Source organism: Lepidochelys kempii, chromosome 2, assembly GCF_965140265.1.
Source record: "Lepidochelys kempii isolate rLepKem1 chromosome 2, rLepKem1.hap2, whole genome shotgun sequence".
Lineage (NCBI taxonomy): Eukaryota > Metazoa > Chordata > Testudines > Cheloniidae > Lepidochelys > Lepidochelys kempii.
In genome coordinates, this window is record NC_133257.1 from 83,348,219 (window position 1) to 83,369,928 (window position 21,710).

General features: G+C 40.8%; 1 protein-coding gene across 4 annotated transcripts in view; it reads left to right on the forward strand.

The window, feature by feature from the left end:
- The window catches only part of ROCK1 (Rho associated coiled-coil containing protein kinase 1), a 182,150-nt gene that overhangs the window by 59,159 nt on the left and 101,281 nt on the right, over nucleotides 1-21,710 (forward strand). For all 4 annotated transcript variants that reach the window (XM_073331427.1, XM_073331428.1, XM_073331429.1 and 1 more), the window contains exons 2-6: nucleotides 2,098-2,179; nucleotides 15,607-15,707; nucleotides 16,502-16,639; nucleotides 18,205-18,380; nucleotides 20,841-20,925. In XM_073331427.1, the coding sequence (XP_073187528.1) occupies nucleotides 2,098-2,179; nucleotides 15,607-15,707; nucleotides 16,502-16,639; nucleotides 18,205-18,380; nucleotides 20,841-20,925 (582 nt within the window). The remainder of the gene's footprint in view (nucleotides 1-2,097; nucleotides 2,180-15,606; nucleotides 15,708-16,501; nucleotides 16,640-18,204; nucleotides 18,381-20,840; nucleotides 20,926-21,710) is intronic.

A 21,710-nucleotide genomic window follows, 5' to 3' on the forward strand; every position in this document is an offset into this window, starting at 1 on the left:
ATCAGCTGATGGCCCCTGTGAGGGAAGGGGAGAAGTGGAGTTGCAGGGCGTGTGCTACTCTGGGAAGGAGGCGGAGAAGAGCTGGGGATGGGGCATTGGGGAAGGGGGGTGGAATCACCTCCAGCCCCCTGCCATGAGCCGTTCTGGGCAGGGGGCTGGGAGCACCCACACACCCCAGCCCTCTGCTCTGACCCCTTCAACCCCCCCACGACCCCAGCCCTGACTCCAGCCCCCCCACACCCCATGCCCTGACTCTTGCACCCCCCACATTCCCACCCCCACCCTGAGCACCAAACGGGAGCTACTGCACCCCCCACACATTCCCACCTGCACCCCTTGCACCAATTGGGAGCTGCCCAGGTAAGCACTCCACACCCAAACCTCCTGCCCCAACCCTGAGCCTGCTCTTGGCCAGACCTTATACCCCAACCCCCAGCTTGCTCCTTTACCCCCAGTCCTGTGCTGGGTGCACTCCCACCCTCAGCGCAGTGCAGAGAGAGAGGAAGAGAATGGGCTAGAACCAGGGAGAAGGTAGGTACCCACTCTATGTGGACAGGGCCGCGATCGCAGACCGGCAGCGGGCTGAGCGGGGCCGGCAGCAGGGACCCTGGCTGGCAGGAGCCAGCGGACGGAACCCCAGACCGGCAGCGGGCTGAGCCGCTCAGCCCGCTGTTGGTCTGGGGTCCCGGCTGCCGGCCCTGCTCAGCCTGCTGTCGGTCTGGGGTTCTGGCTGCCAGCCCCTTCCCAGCCGGGTCCCGGCCGCAGGCCCCGCTCAGTCTTCTGTCTGCCTAGATGAATGGAACCCCAGGCTGGCAGCGGGCTGAGTGGGCTGGCGGCGTAAGATCAGCATTTTAATTTAATTTTAAATGAAGCTTCTTAAACATTTTGAACACCTTGTTTACTTTACATACAACAATAGTTTAGTTATATAATATATAGACTTAGAGCGAGACCTTCTAAAAAACGTTAAAATGTATTACTGGCACGCGAAACCTTAAATTAAAGTGAATAAATGAAAACTCGGCACACCACTTCTGAAAGATTGCCGACCCCTGATCTAGACTCTAGATGAACAGTTAGTGAGCGGCAAGTTAGGGTGTAAATATACAGTGCACTAGTGTGCAAAGCATTGACTTTTCATGAGGACCTTGCTACTGTGCACTGAAAGTTCCCTAATGTGCTTTGATCTATTCCACTTTGAAATTGAAATAGTTTCCTATGCACTAGGGAACTTTTAGTGTGCGATAATAAGGCCCATATGGACAGTTAGTGCGTGGCACACTTGTGTGCTGTACATTTACACCCCAGCGTGTCACTCACTGTTTATCAAGACAAACCCTAATAGTTTGCAGTTTTGTAGTAGCTAGAGAACCCATGGTGGGCTGTTTCTGATCCTGTGCTCGGCTTTGTTGCAGCAAAACACTTGTACATAAAGTAACTCACATGTTTACGAGTAGTCCCATTAAGTTCCATGAGACTATACACGTGCATGAAGTGACATATGTGTTTGCTGGATGAAGTCACTGCTGTGTAAATGTGAAAAATAATCTTAATTAAAATAAAAAATAAAAAGAACCTAATGCTAGAACTCAACTTGAAGCTTGGCCTTAAATTAACATCATGCTCTTCTCTCTCTCACAATTACCCTCTAACTCTTACAGGGCCTCTACTTCTTGCTATCTGATGTACTTTTTAGTCTTTGGCAGCAGTGCGCTTTAGTCCACATCAAAATTATATTTTCTCCACTTTCTAGAATGAAACACAGTAATAAAGTACAAGAAGAATACTTGAGAAATGGCATGCTTTTTTCTTTTAAAACATATGAGTTAATTATGTTTGTCCATCCTTTTCTGTTTTTTCTTTTATGGGATGCATGGAGGCTGTTGTAGACATGCTTTCTGGTGAAAGAAGTGGAATAAAAGCTGAATCACAGTGTATTGCCTTTAAATATATTTAAATTTGCTAATTGCATAATAATCTTCATTCTGTTAATGTGGGAATTTGGCAAAGGTAATTGTTTGTCTTGTCTCTATGATTAACCTAATTAATTGTGTTTCAAAAGGATATATAATTTTGTTTGTGCTTTTCTTTGTTCAGGATGGATTAGATGCTTTGGTGTATGATTTGGATTTTCCTGCCTTAAGAAAAAACAAAAATATAGACAACTTTTTAAACAGATGTAAGTATTTAATATTTTTATTATAATATTAAATAACAAGTTATAACTAAATATAAATAGTTATTAGTAACTAGGATCTAGATTTTCAAAAGTTACAAGTGATTTTTGGTGCTTCAGTTTTTGGGGGCCAATCTTGAAATTTTAAAGGAGCCTGACTTTCAGAAAAGACTGAACACACAGCCCTGAAAATCAAGCCCTTTCAAGGTGTTTCAAGTTGGGCACTCAAACTCATTAGTCACATTCGAAAATGTAGGCCTACATCTTACCTTTTTCTGTATTTTTCTTCGTCCTGGACATTCACTTTCCCCATCAAAACCTGTGCCAGGGCAATCCTTCTGGAAGAAGTTGGGAGCTGTGCTTTGCCACTTTGCAGCTAGAGGGGATACTAGCTATTTAAACAATCCCTTTGCACCCCTTTCTTCCCACACCCAGCATACTAGATTGCCAGAAGTGAGGGACTGTACTCTGGTTTGGAAACTTAGAATTTTAAGTAATGATAACATTAAGTATTTACTAAGATTTGTACAGTGCTCTGAAGTTGTACTGAATTAAGAAAAGATCACTTGTGTGATAAAACCATTTATTCAAAATCAAATTTACAGTCATCACATTCTTAATATTTTGTATTTTTCCTAAAATAGTAAATCATAAACAGTTATCACAACACAACATTACTAAACCATCACAGAGACAATATAATAAAAATATAAGCCACAAGGAGTGTAGATTAGTAGGCTATTGATACATGATATATTTAGGAGGAGGTGATGGTAGTAGTAGTATAAGGTCTCTTGCCTTAAACTACATGAGAAGCCTAAACATTGTAGTTGATGCATTTCTTCTTTTTTTGTGTGTGCTTAGTGCTAGCTGTGCAGAATTCTGCTCTTTTTTGCTGATTTAAATTATTTTTGGTGCACAAGAAGGAAGCAAATGAAATTTAGCTGTGTGGTTTAAGCTTCATTAAAAACTCCAGTGTTTGTCTAGTGCAAAAGAACAAAATGAAGAAGGAAATATTTTTTTAGTCCTGTAAGGGAGCAGTGAAAAACTCATCTATATAAAATTATGTATTCTCTTTTGCAGCTGAGGGCCACCACTGTGTACTACTGCATTGTGGTTATGGTTAATATTGGCATCTGCTACATTTTGAAAAGAACTTCAGAATTCTAAACTCTTAACTAATCTTTACCCTTTAAATGGAATGGCTTTTAAAGTAACCATAAGATTTTTCATTATGAATGCAGCTGTTTTTTCACAGGAGTCATGGTTCTTCTTCAAGTGCTTGCTCATGTCTGTTCCATTCTAGGTGATTGTGTGCCCACGTGCACAGTTGTTGGAGACTTTTGCCTTAGCAGTATCCATAGGTTTGGCTGTGGCGCCCCCTTGAGTGCTGCGCTCATGTGTCTGTATATTAGGCACCACCAACCCTACATCCTCTCAGTTCCTTCTTACCGCCCGTGGCGGTTGGTTGGAGTGCCTGGTCTTGCCTTTAGCAAGAGCATTAGCGGGTCTTCATAGTCCTTTGTTCTACCTGTTCTGTACATAGTAGTTAGGTAGTCTTTGCAATGTTAAGTTAGGGTATGTAGAGTCCTGGCTGGGACTTCGCCTCCCAGGGGGGCATCCCCTGCTCACCCGGCTTCAAGCCATGTGCGTCATGCAGCAGGCCGATGCCTATCAGTGACTCCCACGAAATCTATCTGAAGTGTTTGGGGGAAGCCCATAGAAAGGACAAGTGTCAAATTTGTAAGAACTTTTCCCCATCCGCAAAAGAAGCAGGATATCCGCTTGAGGGCCCTCTTCCGGAGGCTGTGCTCTGCCCAATGTCAGAGCCCTCCGCCGTAGAACCTACATCGAGTACTTCGGCTTCTGTGCGAGGTGCTTCGGCAAGGGGGAACAGTGCCAGGCGGTGCCGAAAAAGCGCCAGAAGAAGACAAGGAGGCTGTGGGCAAATGACTTTTAGGCCATACGCCCACCGTGAGGCTTGACTGGGGTAGCGCTGAGATTGGACCCCATAGCCTGGCCAGGGATCCACCCGTGACCCTGGAAAGCGGCAAAGGTCCCCAGCCTCTCCCATGGTTGTCAGGACCTGAAGCGGTACCAGTGGCTCTGCAGGCGCCACACCAGGTGACTGTCCCAGCTACGACCCCAGCACCGAAAGGGAAACCTATGGGAGTGCAGCCTCATAGGAGGGTGGAGCACCCCCAATCACCGGACCGGAGGTGCACATCCCCGTTTCTGTGACCTCGGTCCCCAGCACCATATCCTAGCTCTCCAGCTAGACAACCCAGGTCTCTGACGTGCTCCCTGCCTACTAGGCGCGGGACACCGGAGCTGCGACGCTGTTCCCCGTACTGCAAGTACCAGAAAACTTCCGGCCATAGGTCAGCTAGGCCCCAGTCACTCTCTCCCAGGTGGTCTCCTAGATATCGGTCACTGTCCTGGATTGGCTGCTCAGAATCACGGTGCCAGTCCCGGTCTCCCCGGTACTGCTCCTTTGGCAGACATCGCTACTCGTCTTCGCCTCCCTGGTCACCGTCCAAGGTCAGCAGGCAAACTCTGGTTGCCACCGTGGTTGCCAGAGGGACAGTGGTCCGGGTCAGAACAAGAATTTAGCACGTCACCCCAACAAGGGAATTATCCTCGTACGCGGGAGATTGTTGCAGCACCAACCATAGTGTTGTCGCAGCAGGGACAGTGGCCTACCTAGTGGCAGTACTGGAACCCATGATGGAGTGCCGGTGATGCTGGTCACATATTCTCAGTCCTCCCTGGCTTCCTTGGATAAGACAGTCCTGGCACCACTGGCACTGCAGCCAGAGCAAGATACTGAGCCAGACGCGACACCAGCGCACCGAAAGAGCCTTCCCCGGACAAGAAGAGGGAATGCTCTCCTCCGCAAGTGGAACAGTTCTTGTCATTGAGTCCTGACGAGGCCAGTCCCCCGGACGACTTTAAGGAGCGCCAAGCCCTCCTTCAACGGATGTCTGAGAACTTAAACCTCCATGCTGAAGAGGCCGACAACGTCATTTCGGCCCCTGGCTCGGGTCACATTGCCGGTACACCCGGGGGTCCTTAAAATTGACAAGTCATTGTGGCAAACCCCCTCCTCTATTCTGCCGACATCTAAGAAAGCAGAACAGAAATACTATGTCCCTGCGAAGGGATTTGAATATCTCTATATTCATCCCCCTGCGGCACTACTGGCTGTGTCCACAGTGAATGAAAGGGACAGAGGGTCAAGTTAGCAGCACGCCGAAGAACCAATTGGCCAAAAGACTTGATTTGTTTGGCAGAAAAGTTTATTTGACGGCTAGCCTACAATTCAGGGTCTGTAATCACCAGGTCTGCTGGGACGTTATCATTTCAATCTGTGGGACTCCTTGAATAAATTCAAAGAGACAGTCTCACAAGATCGAACCCAGGAATTTCCCACACTGGTGGATGAAGGCACGTTGGTCGCCAGAGGGTCCTCCAAATAGCCTGAGTCGCCACTGACTTGGCCAGGGTGGTCGTAGGGAGAGTGTTAGCTCAGTGGTTTGTGCACTGGCCTGCTAAACCCAGGGTTGTGAGCTCAATCCTTGAGGGGGGTCATTTAGGGATCTGGGGCAAAAATTGGGGATTGGTCCTGCTTTGAGCAGGGGGTTGGACTAGATGACCTCCTGAGGTCCCTTCCAACCCTGATATTCTATGATCTGTGATCTGTGGTGGCCATGAGACACGGCTCTTGGCTGCAGTCCTCTGGGTTGTCCCAAGAGATGCAGGCCACGATCCAAGACCTCCCTTTTGATGGCACCGGGCTCTTCTCTGAGCTTATGGACTTTCGGCTACACTGCCTTAAAGACTCCCGAGCCACCCTCTGCTCCCTGGGCCTTCATCCCCCGCAACAGTCCAGGAAGCCTTTCTGTCCTTTGCCGCCGCCTCCCCCTTCAGCAGTCTAGGTCCTGGGGAACTCCCAGAGTGGGCTTCTACAGGAGGAAGGATAAAAACATGGGGCATAAACAGTGATACCTATCCTCTTCCCACCTGGCTGCACAACCTGACCCTCCCCAAATCCAGGGAGGCCAAAAGCAGTTTTTTTGAGGGTGTGCCTGAGGATGGGGCCCCCGCCAGTCTGACGGAACCATCCATCCTTCCCCTTCCTCAACCACCTCAGCCCTTTCCGGTCGGCATGGTCCTGTATCACTTTGGACTGTTGGGTGCTTGATACAGTTTCTGGGCTATACCCTACAGTTTACCGCCAACCACCCCTTCCACCTCCCTTCCCTGTCCCTCTTCAGGGACCCTTCTCATGAGCAGCTCCTTGTTCAGGAGGTCAACAACCTCCTGCGCCTGGGGGCAGTGGAGGAGGTCCCAGGGGCATGGAAAGAAGAGGATTCTACTCCCATTACTTCCTATTTCCAGAAGCAAAAGGGGGCATCAGAACTATTCTGGACCTGGGTCACCTCAACAAGTCTCTCAAAAAGTTAAAGTTTCACATGGTCTCCCTTGTCTTCATCATCCGCTCCCTGGACCTGGGAGACTGGTTTGACGCCCTCGATTTAAAGGATGCTTACTTCCATATCTCCATCCCCCCTTGTGGTTAGGGGGGAAGCGGTAGATGTGGTATAGCTTGACTTGAGTAAAGCTTTTGATACTGTTTCGCTTGACCTTCTCATAAACAAACTAGGGAAATGCAACCTAGAGGGAGCCACTATAAGGTGGATGCAAAACTGATTGGAAAACCGTTCCCAGAGAGTAGTTTTCAGTGGTTCAGAATCATGGTGGAAGGGCATAATGAGTGGGGTCCCGCATGGATCGGTTCCGGTTCTGTTCAATATCTTAATCAGTGATTTAGATAATGTCAGAGAGAGTACACTTTTAAAGTTTGTGGATGATACCAAGCTGGGAGCAGGTTGCAAGGATTAAAATTCAAAATGATCTGGACAAACTGGAGAAATGGTCTGAAATAAATGGATTGAAATTCAATAAGGACATATGCAAAGTACTCCATTTAGGAAGGAGCAATCAGTTGCACACATACAAAATGGGAAGTGATTGCCTAGGAAGGAGTATTGCGGAAAGGGATACGGGGGTCATAGTGGATCACAAGCTGAATATGTCAACAGTGTAACTCTATTGCAAAAAAAAGTGAACATCATTCTGGCATGTATTAGCAGTAGTGTTGTAAGCAAGACACGAGAAGTAATTCTTCCTCTCTACTCCGCACTGATTAGGCCTCAATTGGAGTATTGTGTCCAGTTCTGGGTACCACATTCAGGAAAGATGTGGACAGATTGGAGAAAGTCTAGAGAAGAGCAACAAAAATGATTTAAGTCTTAAAAAATCTTTCAAAAATTGGGTTTGTTTAGTCTGGAAAAGAGAAGACTGAGAGGGGACATAACCGTTTTTAAGTACATAAAAGTTCATTACAAGGTGGAGGGAGAAGAATTGTTCTCCTTAACCTCTGAGGATAGGACAAGAAGCAATGGGCTTAAATTGCAGCAATGGAGGTTTAGGTTGGACATTAGGAAAAATTTCCTAACTGTCAGGGTGGTTAAGCACTGGAATAAATTGCCTAGGGAGGTTGTGGAATCTCCATCATTAGAGATTTTTAAGAGCAGGTTAGACAAACACCTGTCAGAAATGGTCTGGATAATACTTAGTCTTGCCATGAGTGCAGGGGACTAGACTAGATGACCTCTTGAGGTCCCTTCCAGTCCTATTATTCTTTGATGGCCAGATTCCTCAAGGGTCTTGAGCGCCTCTACCCGCATGTCAAGGACCCTGTTCCTCTGTGGGACTTGAACCTGGTGCTGTCGTGGCTCATGGGTCTTCCTTTTGATCCTCTGGCTTCCTGTTCTCTCCTCCTGTCCTCAAAAGTTGTGTTCCTGGTTACAGTGACTTCAGCCCGCCGAGTCTCAGAAATTTGGGTACTCACCTTGGAACTGCCTTATATGGCCTTCTACAAGGACATGGTCCAGCTGATACTGCACCCGGCTTTCCTGCCAAAGGTGGTCTCTCAGTTTCATTCAAGCCAGGACATTTACTTACTTGTCTTTTTTCCAAAGCACATAAGTCAGAGAAGGAGCGTGGACTGCATGCCTTGGACGTTAGGAGGGCACTAACCTTCTACATTGATACAGGACCAAGCCCTTCGGTAAGTCTACACAATTGTTCATCTTGGTGGCTGACAGGATGAAAGGGCACCCTGTATCCGCCCAAAGAATTTCTTCTTGGGTCACCGCCTGCATTCGCTTCTGCCATGATCAAGCAAAGGTGCTGCCCCGGTGATTGTCACTCCCCACTTGACCAGGACGAAGGCCCCTTCGGCAGCTTTTCTAGCCCAGGTGCCTATCCAGGACATCTGCAGGGTAGCCATCTGGTCGTCTGTCCATATGTTTATGTCCCACTACGCGCCTACCCAGTAGGCCCGGATCAATGCTGGCTTTGGCAGGGCAGCGCTGCAAGCCACGAAACTGAACTCTGAGCCCACCTCTGCAGATACCACTTGTGAGTCACTTAGAATGGAATCGACATGAGTAGGCACTCGAATAAGAAAAAACGGTTACCTTTTGCAACTGTTATTCTTCTAGATGTGTTGCTCATGTCTATTCCATTACCTACCCTTTTACCCCTCTGTCGGAGTTGCTGGCAAGAAGGAACTGAGAGGGCATAGGATCTGCGTAGTCTAATATACCGATGCATGAGTGCGGCACTCAAGGGAGCGCCACCCCCATCCCTACGTTTACCGCTAAGGCAAAAGTCTCCGACAACTGTGCATGTGGGCATGCATACACCTAGAATGGAATGGACAAGAGCAACACATCTTGAAGAACAACAGTTAAAAAGGTAACCTTTTTCTATAATTTTCATACTTTAGAAAATCTTTAACAAATCTTTCACTTATGTTTGCTGACTGTGATAGTGGACAGTTGAATCAGTTTTATTGAGAAATTTGCGAGCTGCCAAATTAAATCTTGGGCTGTGTAATAGTTTGAGGGATCAGGAATCAATAAATGAGGACTAATGGTCTGTTACATGGCAAAGCAGATAAAAATCAATAATTTTAAAAATAAATAATCCTGTTGAAATTTGAAATTATGACAACCTGTGTTAAGGCCTAAAATTTACTATAATCTATTGAAATAATTTAAATTAAATAAATAAGCAGTATGTTTGCTGCCAAAGTTTTAAAGCAAGTCAAACTATTAGAATGCATCTGATGAAGTGAGCTGTAGCTCATGAAAGCTTATGCTTAAATAAATTGGTTAGTCTCTGAGGTGTCACAAGTACTCCTTTTTTTTTTGCGAATACAGACTAACGCAGCTGCTACTCTGAAACCTGTATTAGATTGTTGGAAGTCAGTGGCTAAGCACCTAGAACCAGAGTTTGCTGAAGTACTTTTGACATCAGTAGCCTTTTTTGCAGGAAGACAGAGGATATTTTCTTCTTTTCAGTTTATTCAGCTTGTTCAGATCAATGACTAGTTCATTCAAAGTTAAGAAACAGATATGGAGTTGAAAACAAGCATTGCTGTATTTTTCTCTTCCAATCTGCAAATAAAAACTGATATGAGAGGATGAGATCGATTAGTTCTAAAATGTTGAAGGACATGGTGATTAGAAAAACGCTGATTAAATCACTAGTGATAAATAATACTACTTTTATTGAATAAATCAATTAGTTTTAAATGCAAAACTTGTTTTAATAAACTGTGTCTTACATGTCCAGCTCACTTGATTAACATTAAAAAAAATCAAAACATTTAAATATTGGTATTGTGCATTTTAATAGAATTCCAATTTCTAGTCAAATAGAGCTTGACACAAATCATGAGTAAAAATTAATCATCCTCTAATGAATAAGAAATGTTTCATTTACCATTTTATCATCATAAAACAGTAAAAATTATGAATGTATGTTAAGCTATATAATTGCTTAAATCAATGTGTGTAGGTATAGTGTATCCTGATTTAGCAAAAAGTTCCAAATTCAGTTACAAACTTGATACGTTTTAATGGTTGCCAACCATGGAGAATCAGCATTTTGGAAAATAACTAAAAAGTACAAATGCAAAACAAGATTAAAATGAATTATTTAAACCGTGGTTTCCAGTTTGCTTGATTTTAAATCATGATTTTAAATTGCTCTGATTTTAAATCAGTCCACCATGTCACTTGATGACAGAGAGGTTGCAGATACTGGTCTGGGTGTTACTGTGGACTGAACTGACAGTTTGAACTGACAGAGATTGAAGTGTTCTCCGACTGGTTTATGAATGTTATAATTCTTGACATCTGATTTGTGTCCATTTATTCTTTTACGTAGAGACTGTCCAGTTTGACCAATGTAAATGGCAGAGGGGCATTGCTGGCACATGATGGCATATATCACATTGGTGGATGTGCAGGTGAACGAGCCTCTGATAGTGTGGCTGATGTTATTAGGCCCTGTGATGGTGTCCCCTGAATAGATATGTGGGCACAGTTGGCAACGGGCTTTGTTGCAAGGATAAGTTCCTGGGTTAGTGGTTCTGTTGTGTGGTATGTGGTTGTTGGTGAGTATTTGCTTCAGGTTGCGGGGCTGTCTGTAGGCAAGGACTGGCCTGTCTCCCAAGATTTGTGAGAGTGTTGGGTCATCCTTTAGGATAGGTTGTAGATCCTTAATAATGCGTTGGAGGGGTTTTAGTTGGGGGCTGAAGGTGACGGCTAGTGGCGTTCTGTTATTTTCTTTGTTAGGCCTGTCCTGTAGTAGGTAACTTCTGGGAACTCTTCTGGCTCTATCAATCTGTTTCTTTACTTCCGCAGGTGGGTATTGTAGTTGTAAGAAAGCTTGACAGAGATCTTGTAGGTGTTTGTCTCTGTCTGAGGGGTTGGAGCAAATGCGGTTGTATCGCAGAGCTTGGCTGTAGACGATGGATCGTGTGGTGTGGTCAGGGTGAAAGCTGGAGGCATGCAGGTAGGAATAGCGGTCAGTAGGTTTCCAGTATAGGGTGGTGTTTATGTGACCATTGTTTATTAGCACTGTAGTGTCCAGGAAGTGGATCTCTTGTGTGGACTGGACCAGGCTGAGGTTGATGGTGGGATGGAAATTGTTGAAATCATGGTGGAATTCCTCAAGGGCTTCTTTTCCATGGGTCCAGATGATGAAGATGTCATCAATGTAGCGCAAGTAGAGTAGGGGCTTTAGGGGACGAGAGCTGAGGAAGGGTTGTTCTAAGTCAGCCATAAAAATGTTGGCATACTGTGGGGCCATGCGGGTATCCATAGCAGTGCCGCTGATCTGAAGGTATACATTGTCCCCAAATGTGAAATAGTTATGGGTAAGGACAAAGTCACAAAGTTCAGCCACCAGGTTAGCCGTGACATTATCGGGGATAGTGTTCTTGACGGCTTGTAGTCCATCTTTGTGTGGAATGTTGGTGTAGAGGGCTTCTACATCCATAGTGGCCAGGATGGTGTTTTCTGGAAGATCACCGATGGATTGAAGTTTCCTCAAGAAGTCAGTGGTGTCTCGAAGGTAGCTAGGAGTGCTGGTAGCGTAGGGCCTGAGGAGGGAGTCTACATAGCCAGACAATCCTGCTGTCAGGGTGCCAATGCCTGAGATGATGGGGCGCCCAGGATTTCCAGGTTTATGGATCTTGGGTAGTAGATAGAATATCCCAGGTCGGGGTTCCAGGGGTGTGTCTGTGCGGATTTGATCTTGTGCTTTTTCAGGAAGTTTCTTGAGCAAATGCTGTAGTTGCTTTTGGTAACTCTCAGTGGGATCATAGGGTAATGGCTTGTAGAAACTGGTGTTGGAGAGCTGCCGAGAAGCCTCTTGTTCATATTCTGACCTATTCATGATGACAACAGCACCTCCTTTGTCAGCCTTTTGCTGGTTTAACTTGGATTTAAACTTTGAGAGTGGTCAGTTTGGATAAGCTATTGCCAGCAGGAAAGTGAGTTTGTGTGTGTATGGAGGTGGGGGGGGTGAGAAGGCCTGGATTTGTGCTGGGGGTGGCCCACCTTGATTATCATGTGCATTGTGGGGAGAGTGGTCACTTTGGATGAGCTATTGCCAGCGGGATAGTGAGTTTGTGTGTGTGGTTTTTGCGAGGGGGGTGGGGGGGTGAGAGAACCTGGATTTGTGCAGGAAATGGCCCAACTTGATTGTCATGCACATTGTGTGGAGAGTTGTCACTTTGGATGGGCTATCACCAGCAGGAGAGTGAATTTGTGTGGGTGGGTGGAGGGCGAGAAAACCTGGATTTGTGCTGGAAATGGCCCAACTTGATGATCACTTTAGATAAGCTATTACCAGCAGGACAGTGGGGTGGGAGGAGGTATTGTTTCATATTCTCTGTGTGTATATAAAGTCTGCTGCAGTTTCCATGGTATGCATCCGATGAAGTGAGCTGTAGCTCACGAAAGCTCATGCTCAAATAAATTGGTTAGTCTCTAAGGTGCCACAAGTACTCCTTTTCTTTTTGCGAATACAGACTAACACGGCTGTTACTCTGAAACCTGTCATGTCTCACTGCCACATGAAAATGGGATAGACCATTGCAATGGTGATCATCTCCTTCAGTTTGTAGATTGTTGGCCTTGAATTGCTTCCAGCAAGTGGTTTCTGAAAATTATCCAGAGAGGATCTATCAAGTTTTGTTCCTTCAAAATGGTTCACAAACTTAGTCTGCAGTAGGAATTCAGAGTTTATCGTTCAGTGCATATAAGCTCATTAACAAATTTCAGACAACAAGGGAGATATCCATGCCTATGGAAGCTGTCTCAGCTGGCAGGCTTTCAGGTGTAGCTGGCCAAGCTCTCTCCTGTCAGTGACAGACAGCCTTTGTAGCTGCATGCAGGCTAAGAGCCCACTGATTAATTGGTCTGTGGACTTTGTAAATCAAAAAGAGGAAATTTTCCGTAAGATACATTTTCCTATTACAAGCAGCAGATTCTGTATGACTTATGATGTTACTGTAACATGATATTGTCTTAGGGAGTTGTTTAAGAATTTAATGTGTGCGTATAATGGCTGTCTTTCAGACATTTAAGTTGCAATTTGCAAATGCCCACAAAGCCCACCTAGTCATTTTATAATATTTGGACCTAAATTGCTGGTAACAATGCATTTTCATTCTCTCTGTTGAGATACCAAGTGGTACTTCAATACACTATAGAATAAATTATTACAAAATTTTTGCCTTTCAAAATAAGTACGTGGTCTTTTTTTTTTTTTTTTTAAAACTAGTCAACAGTCACAACCCACCCCAAACTTTATTTTGTTTCACATCTTCTTTAAAAACAAAATAAATATCTATTATAGTAACTTAAAGAAAAAAAGCATTTGATGTTATTCATATGCCAGTTTTAGCCTTATGTTAATTAAAGTGACTAAAATATGAACCTTGTGAAAAACAATATCTGAGTGTATAGTATTAAACAGCTGTTTGATGACAGAATAAAAATTTCACTTTTTTTTTTTAAACTTTTCTGTCCTTTGATCCTTCAGAAATGAGTGACATTTACGTGGTCACAGGCCAGGTTTATGTCTGAAACCATTTGAGGCAAACTTTCACGTCATGTCTTGCTTTTATCTGCATTAGTGTGAAGACTTTTCCTACAGTGTTGATAGTCTCTTGTAATGGGATTGTGAGGCAACCAATTATTGACAAACAGAAAAAATTTGCCATGGTGATTGTTACATTTCAACCCTATCCAGTCCTACTGATCCTCTAGCTTTAGACTAAGTCAACCTTGCTTGAATAGTGAAAGAACTTAAATTAGATCTTATTCAGTTTACTAAAGATTCTAACCATTTTACAGAATCTGAATCACACTTGTAACTCTTTATTTCTGTAGCATAGTTTATTAAAATCTGTGTGTTATATATAGTGCTCTGTAAACCATGGGTTTACATTAGAAAGCAAGAGAAAAGAATATTCAAACCAAGGTATGGAGTTTTATGAAAACTCCTTGTTACTGGAAGTCAGTTGCATTCCTGCTGCTTTATTTTAAATTGGTCCTTTTTAATATGAAAATTAATTTCTGCATGCATCTTTTGGTTTTTAAACGTGCTCTGTATGTAGGGTAACCAAGTCATTTTTAGTAGCATGCCAAATAATTATTTAAAAAGAATCTTGATTACTGGAATATCAGTTCCTCCCCTCGCAGTTCTTTCAAAACTTTCCTTTTTGGTCTAAAATTGTATTTTGGAAATAAAACAGAATTATTGCTGTGAATGTTTTATTAGAAATGGGGCTGTTTTAAAAGCTGTTCTGTGCTTGTACCAAAACATGAAGCTTTTCCATGTAGTCTCATGCCAGTGCTGACCCATATGGATTAAAATAGCCTGTTTTTAATCTATGACCAAATTTGGAATTAGAATATCTGCCCACTGGGAGTTTGTAAATTTTTGTAGTTTAAAGAATGATAGGTTTATATAAATAATTGCAATGATTCTCACTGCATGTTTTAAATTAAAATCCACTTTTTCAACTACAGAAAAGTAATAAAAGTACCTGCAGTTTGTTTTCTAAGGAGCTTGTTTAAGTGTGTTTTATACGTGTGGTATGGTAGTTTCTCAATCTTTTACATACATGCCCTTTTAATGATGATCTTTTTATATTGTTCTGTATACAAGCAGGTCACCCTAGATGCAGAATTTCCGCATTCCAGTAGCTGTTTCCGATATTTGTTTTGAATGAGAGCTTTCACCATTTAAACTGTTTCTTTCTTAGTTTGATCGTGCAATGAAGTTGAACTGTGACATTTTTCTGTTATCATGGCAATGAAAGTGAGGTCATGGGTTCAGAATACAGATTTCCATAAGAATATGAGCAAGACCTTGTCTTAAACGTATATTTTAATAAGCATCAGATGTTGTAAAAACAGTTATCAGTAAATGAAATGTAAATTGATTTTTGTGTTAAATCCAATACACTTGAAATATTTTCTTAATATGAAAGTTCCTTTCTAATAATGTTTTTAATGTTACTCCTGGGTGAATTCTGCACACAATCTTTTTAAATTCTGTAAAATTCTGCATGTTTTGTCAAAATAACATAATCACGCCAGTTTCAATTATTTTGGTAATTTATTTCAAAATACCTTTCGGTAACAATACAGACAACAGAAAAGATTGAGGAAATATATTTTGAAAAACAGATTCCTTACTAGGCATATTAATGTAGAACTTTGTGTAATAATTCATTTGAACTACAATACAGAAATGGTGTAATTGTAGCATGACCTTTCTTGCGGCTTCCTTTTGCCTCCCCATCAGAATAAATTATTCTGCAGGGGTGGGGAAGGGAATAATCTGCAGGGAACATTAATTCTGTGCTTGTAGTGTTCCCCAAGGTGTGTAATGTGTAGCTCTGTAATAACCAATATAGAAAGACAGTGAAGGCTTTATTAATGAATTACTGTACTGTTTTAATGATTTATATTTTTCTCTTTATACAGATAAAGACACAACTAATAAAATCAGAGATTTGCGCATGAAAGCTGAAGATTATGAAGTAGTGAAGGTGATTGGCAGAGGTGCATTTGGGGAAGTTCAGCTGGTAGGTTATATTTCAGTGTGTAAATAGAGTTGGATTTTGTTTTACGCTACTCAGCGCTACTTACCTTTGTATTTTTAATAAGATTTTTTTAAAAATTAAGCTAATCTTCTAATATAGGGACCGTAAACCTAGTGAGAATTTTATTCTTGGAAAGAAAGTTTTCTAGGATCTTAACTTTTAATACTCACATCCACAGACATCTGAGTTGAATGTGCATTTTCACTATACTCATCCTGGCCACTGCAACTCTAGGAATTTGTGAGGCAGCTCTTCAGCTGGCTCTGACAATTTACATCACCCAAGGAACTGCCTCCAAAACCTGAACGCAGATTTTACACATATAGCATTTTTTGTGTGTAGTGAGTTAACAACCAGGCCTGCTCATATTGAATCACTGAGTTGGGTAGCTGATGGAAGAGATGTAAAATAAGGCAAATGTGCTCTTCAAAATATTTATGTTCTTTTTACATTATTTAGCAAAAATATTTACACTTTTATTAAAAACAAATAAATGTAAATTACAGAGCAATTATTGTAATGTACATGGACTTTTATTTTTAATATTCTTAGCAAGTGTTCTATTCTGATAGTTGTATTGTAGTTAAAAAATGCAATATTATACCATGTAGATCAATAGAATAATTATTTTTACGAAAGAACCGTGAAGAATTGGATAAAATTGGTGAACTAAGGTAAAATGCTCAAAGCAGAAAAAATATTGGATTAAATATCTTAATAGATCATCAATATGAAAAGTTAATCTATTTTTCTGTATCTTAATTTTATCTTCAAAGGTAAGGCATAAATCTTCAAGGAAGGTGTATGCTATGAAACTGCTGAGCAAGTTTGAGATGATAAAAAGATCAGATTCTGCTTTCTTTTGGGAAGAAAGGGACATTATGGCTTTTGCTAATAGCCCCTGGGTTGTTCAGGTATAGTTATACCACTGTTAATATTTTTGATTATGGCAGCGTGATTTTGTTCTATCACTGGATGAATCACATTGTAACTGAAGAATTATATAAATGTTCATTTGTAGCTTTGTTTCCTAAGCAACTTACAAAACTTCCTTTTTCAGCTAAGTTGAAATGTTTTGTTAGGAAAAGCCATTGAAAATTTAAAAACTGCAAAAAACAAAATTGTAGTTACTGTAATTCTTTTTAAAGTTATATTAAGTAGTTATGTTCTGAATTAATATATGGTAAAATAATGTTGTTAAAATTGTTGTGCCTGCTGGACAAGAATTCTTTGTGTCACCCCAGTGTATGTGACAATTATTCACGTAAAAAGCATATTTTAAAAAACAAGTAGTTGCACAAATATATATCTGTTTTCTTGTGTCTTTGGTAAATGAGGTTAAATGCAAAATTTGAAATGAGATAAGAGAAGCCATAATTGAGCAATGTGGTATTGTAGATTTGTGATGATAAATGCAGTTTAGCCTATATAATTTACAGTATGAACTTTTTTTTCCAAGCCTCAGTTTCTTCTTTGAAATATAAGGACTGGGTCTTGCAAAGACTTGCACATATGCTAACTTGCTCAGTGGTACTACTCTTAATTTTAAGAATGGTGCCTACATCTTTGTTGTTTGATGGTTTAAATGACCTAACTTTCAAGCTCATGGAAGCCTTATTTACACTGATTTGGGAAAAAATCGTGTTAGTATTTTTCTAGAGAATGATTATCTGGAAAGATGTTTGCATTGTTTGCAAACAATGTGTAAATTCAAGAGCCGTTAATTTACTGGTACTGTTTATTTTGAGCAGGCCTATGCCAACCGATAAACATGGATTTGTACTTTTTAAAAAAAAAAATAGGAACTCACTTTTCAAACTGTATGATTTGATAGAAGAATGATAAATTTGCAATAGTAAATCAAATATAGTAACGAGGGCTATAAGAACGCTGCAAAAAATTTTAATAGTTTTCATTCATAGCTTGTGCATTTTGGTAGGCAGATCCATTCTCCTGGATTGCTTGATGCATTTGTTAGAAGATGACCAGTTTGCAGTTCTGTACAATACTTTATTTTCGTAAGATCCTAAATAAAACAGCTATCTAAAGAAAATATGCAGGCACTTCAGAAAAAATGCAGGCAGATATCTTTGATAAAATATTTCCTTTTTAATGTATTTGTAAACTAATCAGCTGTCTCATTTAATTGATGGAAGCTTGTTGCTCAGTTATATAGGTGTATGTAGTCTGACGGTGATCTCAGTGTTCATTGAGCCAGAGACTCTATCACAATCAGTCTCCTTTAAACTACGCTTTGGCAGTGTAAAGAGGCAGAAGACAGCAGTAATAGTGCCTCCTCTTCATAAGGGGAATTCTGGTTGACAAAAGCTGTTGGAATGGCTCTAGTAATTCTACTAATCTTTAAGTGTTAAAACATTTGCAGTGAAATTAATTTGATCAATGCAATATGCAAAATTTTCAAGCTTTTATATTAAGATGTACTGAATATTCAGTTACTTACTTTTGTTTGTTTTTATAGTTATTTTATGCATTCCAAGATGACCGTTACCTTTACATGGTGATGGAATATATGCCTGGTGGGGACCTTGTGAATTTAATGAGCAACTATGATGTTCCTGAGAAATGGGCAAGATTTTATACTGCAGAAGTTGTTCTTGCGTTGGATGCAATTCACTCAATGGGCTTTATTCACAGGTGCATATATAATTACTATAGTTAAACTAGATCTATATTAATCTTTACTTTGTCAGAATGTCTTTATAAGCATTACTTAATCTGTTTTTAAATTGTTGCTGGTATTATTACTTCATGGTTATTCCACTAGACACCTTAAACATTTCTTAGTGTGAGAAAATGTGAATCTGAGGTGATAATCTTCAAGATAAGATATTTTCAGCAAATTGACAGTACTTGAGCATTCTGTTCTCTGCCTGAGCTTGGATTTCTAGGATTTGCCCACTTTACAGGTAGAAAAAACAAAACCAAGATGGATCTAATAAACTATCCCAAGCATTTAGTTTGGTTTCTTTCCTGAGTAGAGAAAGCACATGGTTTAATAACTGGATAATAATAGTATTTGGTAGTGTCCACTACTAGGTACTATTATTTATTAGATGTGTTGTTGTTGTGCCTAGAGATCAGAGCCCCATGGAGCTAAGCACGGTACAAACACCTAATAAGAGATAGTCCCTGCGACAATTTTTTTACAGTTTAAAGGAACAAGAAGACAAAGGGTAAGAGAGGAAACAGTCACAGACAGGTAGAGTGATTTACTACAGGTTGCACAGCAGGTCTCTGACAGGAATAGAACTTGGACTGGGACTCAGAAGACTCAATGCCCTAATCCACTGGACCACGCTGCAATATTTGTATTAGAATATACCTCTAATGACATCTAATCAGTCTTGTTTTCTAATCAATCCTCACATTATGATCGGATTGAATGAATCTCAGGATTGGGTGCAGTCTTTCCATATTTGTTCTACTTGATGGGTGATCCACTCCAATAGATTTAATTTAGTTTTGTCTCCAAAGAGAGATGTGAGAAGAGGGTGCAAATATGAGAGCGATACAGAGAGAATATAGATAGATTGGTAAATAAAGTAGCTCTTTCAGCCTCTTACTAATGAGGTAACATTGAAAGAGCAAGTCATGGAAAGGAAGAATACTACCTGCAACTATAGTAATTATTTTTAAACTCCCTAGACATGTATTTCTGCCTATGTTTGTTCGTTGTGTCATGGGAACAAAAAATTAACATATACCATACTTTCGTTCGTAGTCCTCCTCTCTGATTTTTATCCATCCCTTCTTATTTGGAATAGCAGTGTGGCTAGATATAACACAACAATTTTAATTGCTTTTCTTTTCTTTTCTTTTTTTCTTGAAGAGAACTCAATCGTCATTGGTTGATATAGAAATAAAAAATGGCTACATAGTCAATGAGAGGCTTGTCTTAGTAAATTACATATAACTAAAGTCCTGCAAATCTGCAGATATCCATTTTATATTGGTGGATACAAATTTTGTATCCACTCGGGGCTCTACATATATATCCATATTTCTCATTTTTGTTATGATTCAAAACAGCAGAATGTTATAGTTCTAATTTACTAGACTATTAATCAAAATATAGAGTTGAAATAAAACCTCAAAACCACTAAACAAAGGAAGATTAGAATATTAGCTTTAGTTGAAAAGAAAGCTATCTTAAATACAAATTTGCTGCTGTATAATAAAAACAGCATAAGTTAATCAAATTATTTTGCATTAAATATGTATAGTGCATTTCATTGTGAAGGATCCCAAAATACTTTGTATACTGTATACATTTAAGAATCACTTAAGCACATCTAAAATATAATCACATCGGGGGTAGATTATAATAGCTATTCCGTGGTTAGCATTTGTGTAAAGTTTTTGGTTTTTTATTTTATTAATTGGGAACTGAAAAATAATTGCTTCACTTGAAAATATAGGGGTAATTTTAGGTTGGGGTAATGTAAATATCCAAATTGCAATTTGGCCAGGAGGTTAGGATTAATACTTATGCTTGTCCATATATATTCTGTTAGTGGTGTGCATGTTCGCCCTGCACTTCAGTTTAAAATCTTTGGGCCAGCAGTGCCTGTTGGAGGCCACACCTGTGTCATGAGTGTCTCATGCCTCCAACTGAAGATGTAAAGGCTGGGGCATCCCCTGCTCTCCCTTGGTTCCTTCTCACCACCTGTGGTTGCAAGTTGGAATGTGCTGCGTCCAACTTCTTTACGCACAGAATGGCATATTCTTTGTTATGTAAATAATTGTACTGACCTTCTCCACTGGATAAATCACTTTCTCATTAGGAAGGGATATGAGGAACTTGAGTTTGAAGAGTAATACCCAGGTTCTTGAATTGAACCTACATCTACAGAGTTATAGTTCACTGCCTTAATGAGAAGACAATACTTACTGATACTTGAAATTTGGGGGTAATTTGACTGAGAGTTTGAAAAATTGGAGGGGGCAAAAGGAACACTTGCATTTTTTTGAAGTGTCTTCTTGCCATCTTAAGAGTCTTAGTCTCTTCTTGTCATGTCACATCAGAAAAATAGTTGTCTTGTTTTGGTAAGTATAACTAATTTGTCAAATTAAGTATAATGTAATATTTTTCAGAGATGTGAAGCCTGATAATATGCTGCTGGATAAAGCTGGTCATTTAAAACTAGCAGATTTTGGTACTTGTATGAAGATGAATAAGGTTGGTATATTTAAACCTTGAATCTAGCACTGCTATTTGAGGAGCGCATCCTGTGAATATTGTTCTTTGGGTTTCCATCTGCTATTGGTTGATTGACTTTCTCTGGTGCTTAGCACTGTTGTGTTTGAGAACCTCACATCTGTTAACAAATTTAGCCTCACAGCATCCCTATGAATTAGGGAGAAATTATTATCAGTTTTACAGATGGGATATTGAAGCATTAAGAGATTAAGTGCCTTTCAGTCACATAGGAATTCTGTGGCAGAGACATAAAAGGAGCCTAAATGTCCTGGTACTTGCCTTAGTCATAAGAAAATCTTTCCATATCAGAGTGTATATTAGTTTCCACAGTGTGTACAGTGGAAAATTAATTGTTGAATTGTGCACCACAGTTTCAGTACCAAGAGAGCAAATAACATTTGTATCCTCTATTTTTACTGTTGGTTAAAAGGAGACTACTAAAAGTCCTGACACCTCTTAGTCTGAGACTGCAGTCCATGTCTCTGTTATCAACAGGGAGAGTACATAAACTCTTCCCCCTCCGCCCCCCCCGAACTTGGGAAAAAGAGGACTGTTTTTTCCAATGTGAGTGAGTCTGAAATTCCTTTGTTGTACTTTCTTGTTTTTTCTTTTTCCTCCTACCTCTGTTCCTCTCGTTGACCTAGACTGCAGAGCGAGCTTCTTGTTTCATCTGCTTGAGGGGACTTAAGCTATTTAGCAGTGGTAAATAGGGGGAAACTAAAAGCAAGAATTTAAGAGATTTCTTATTGATCATTTTTAAAAAG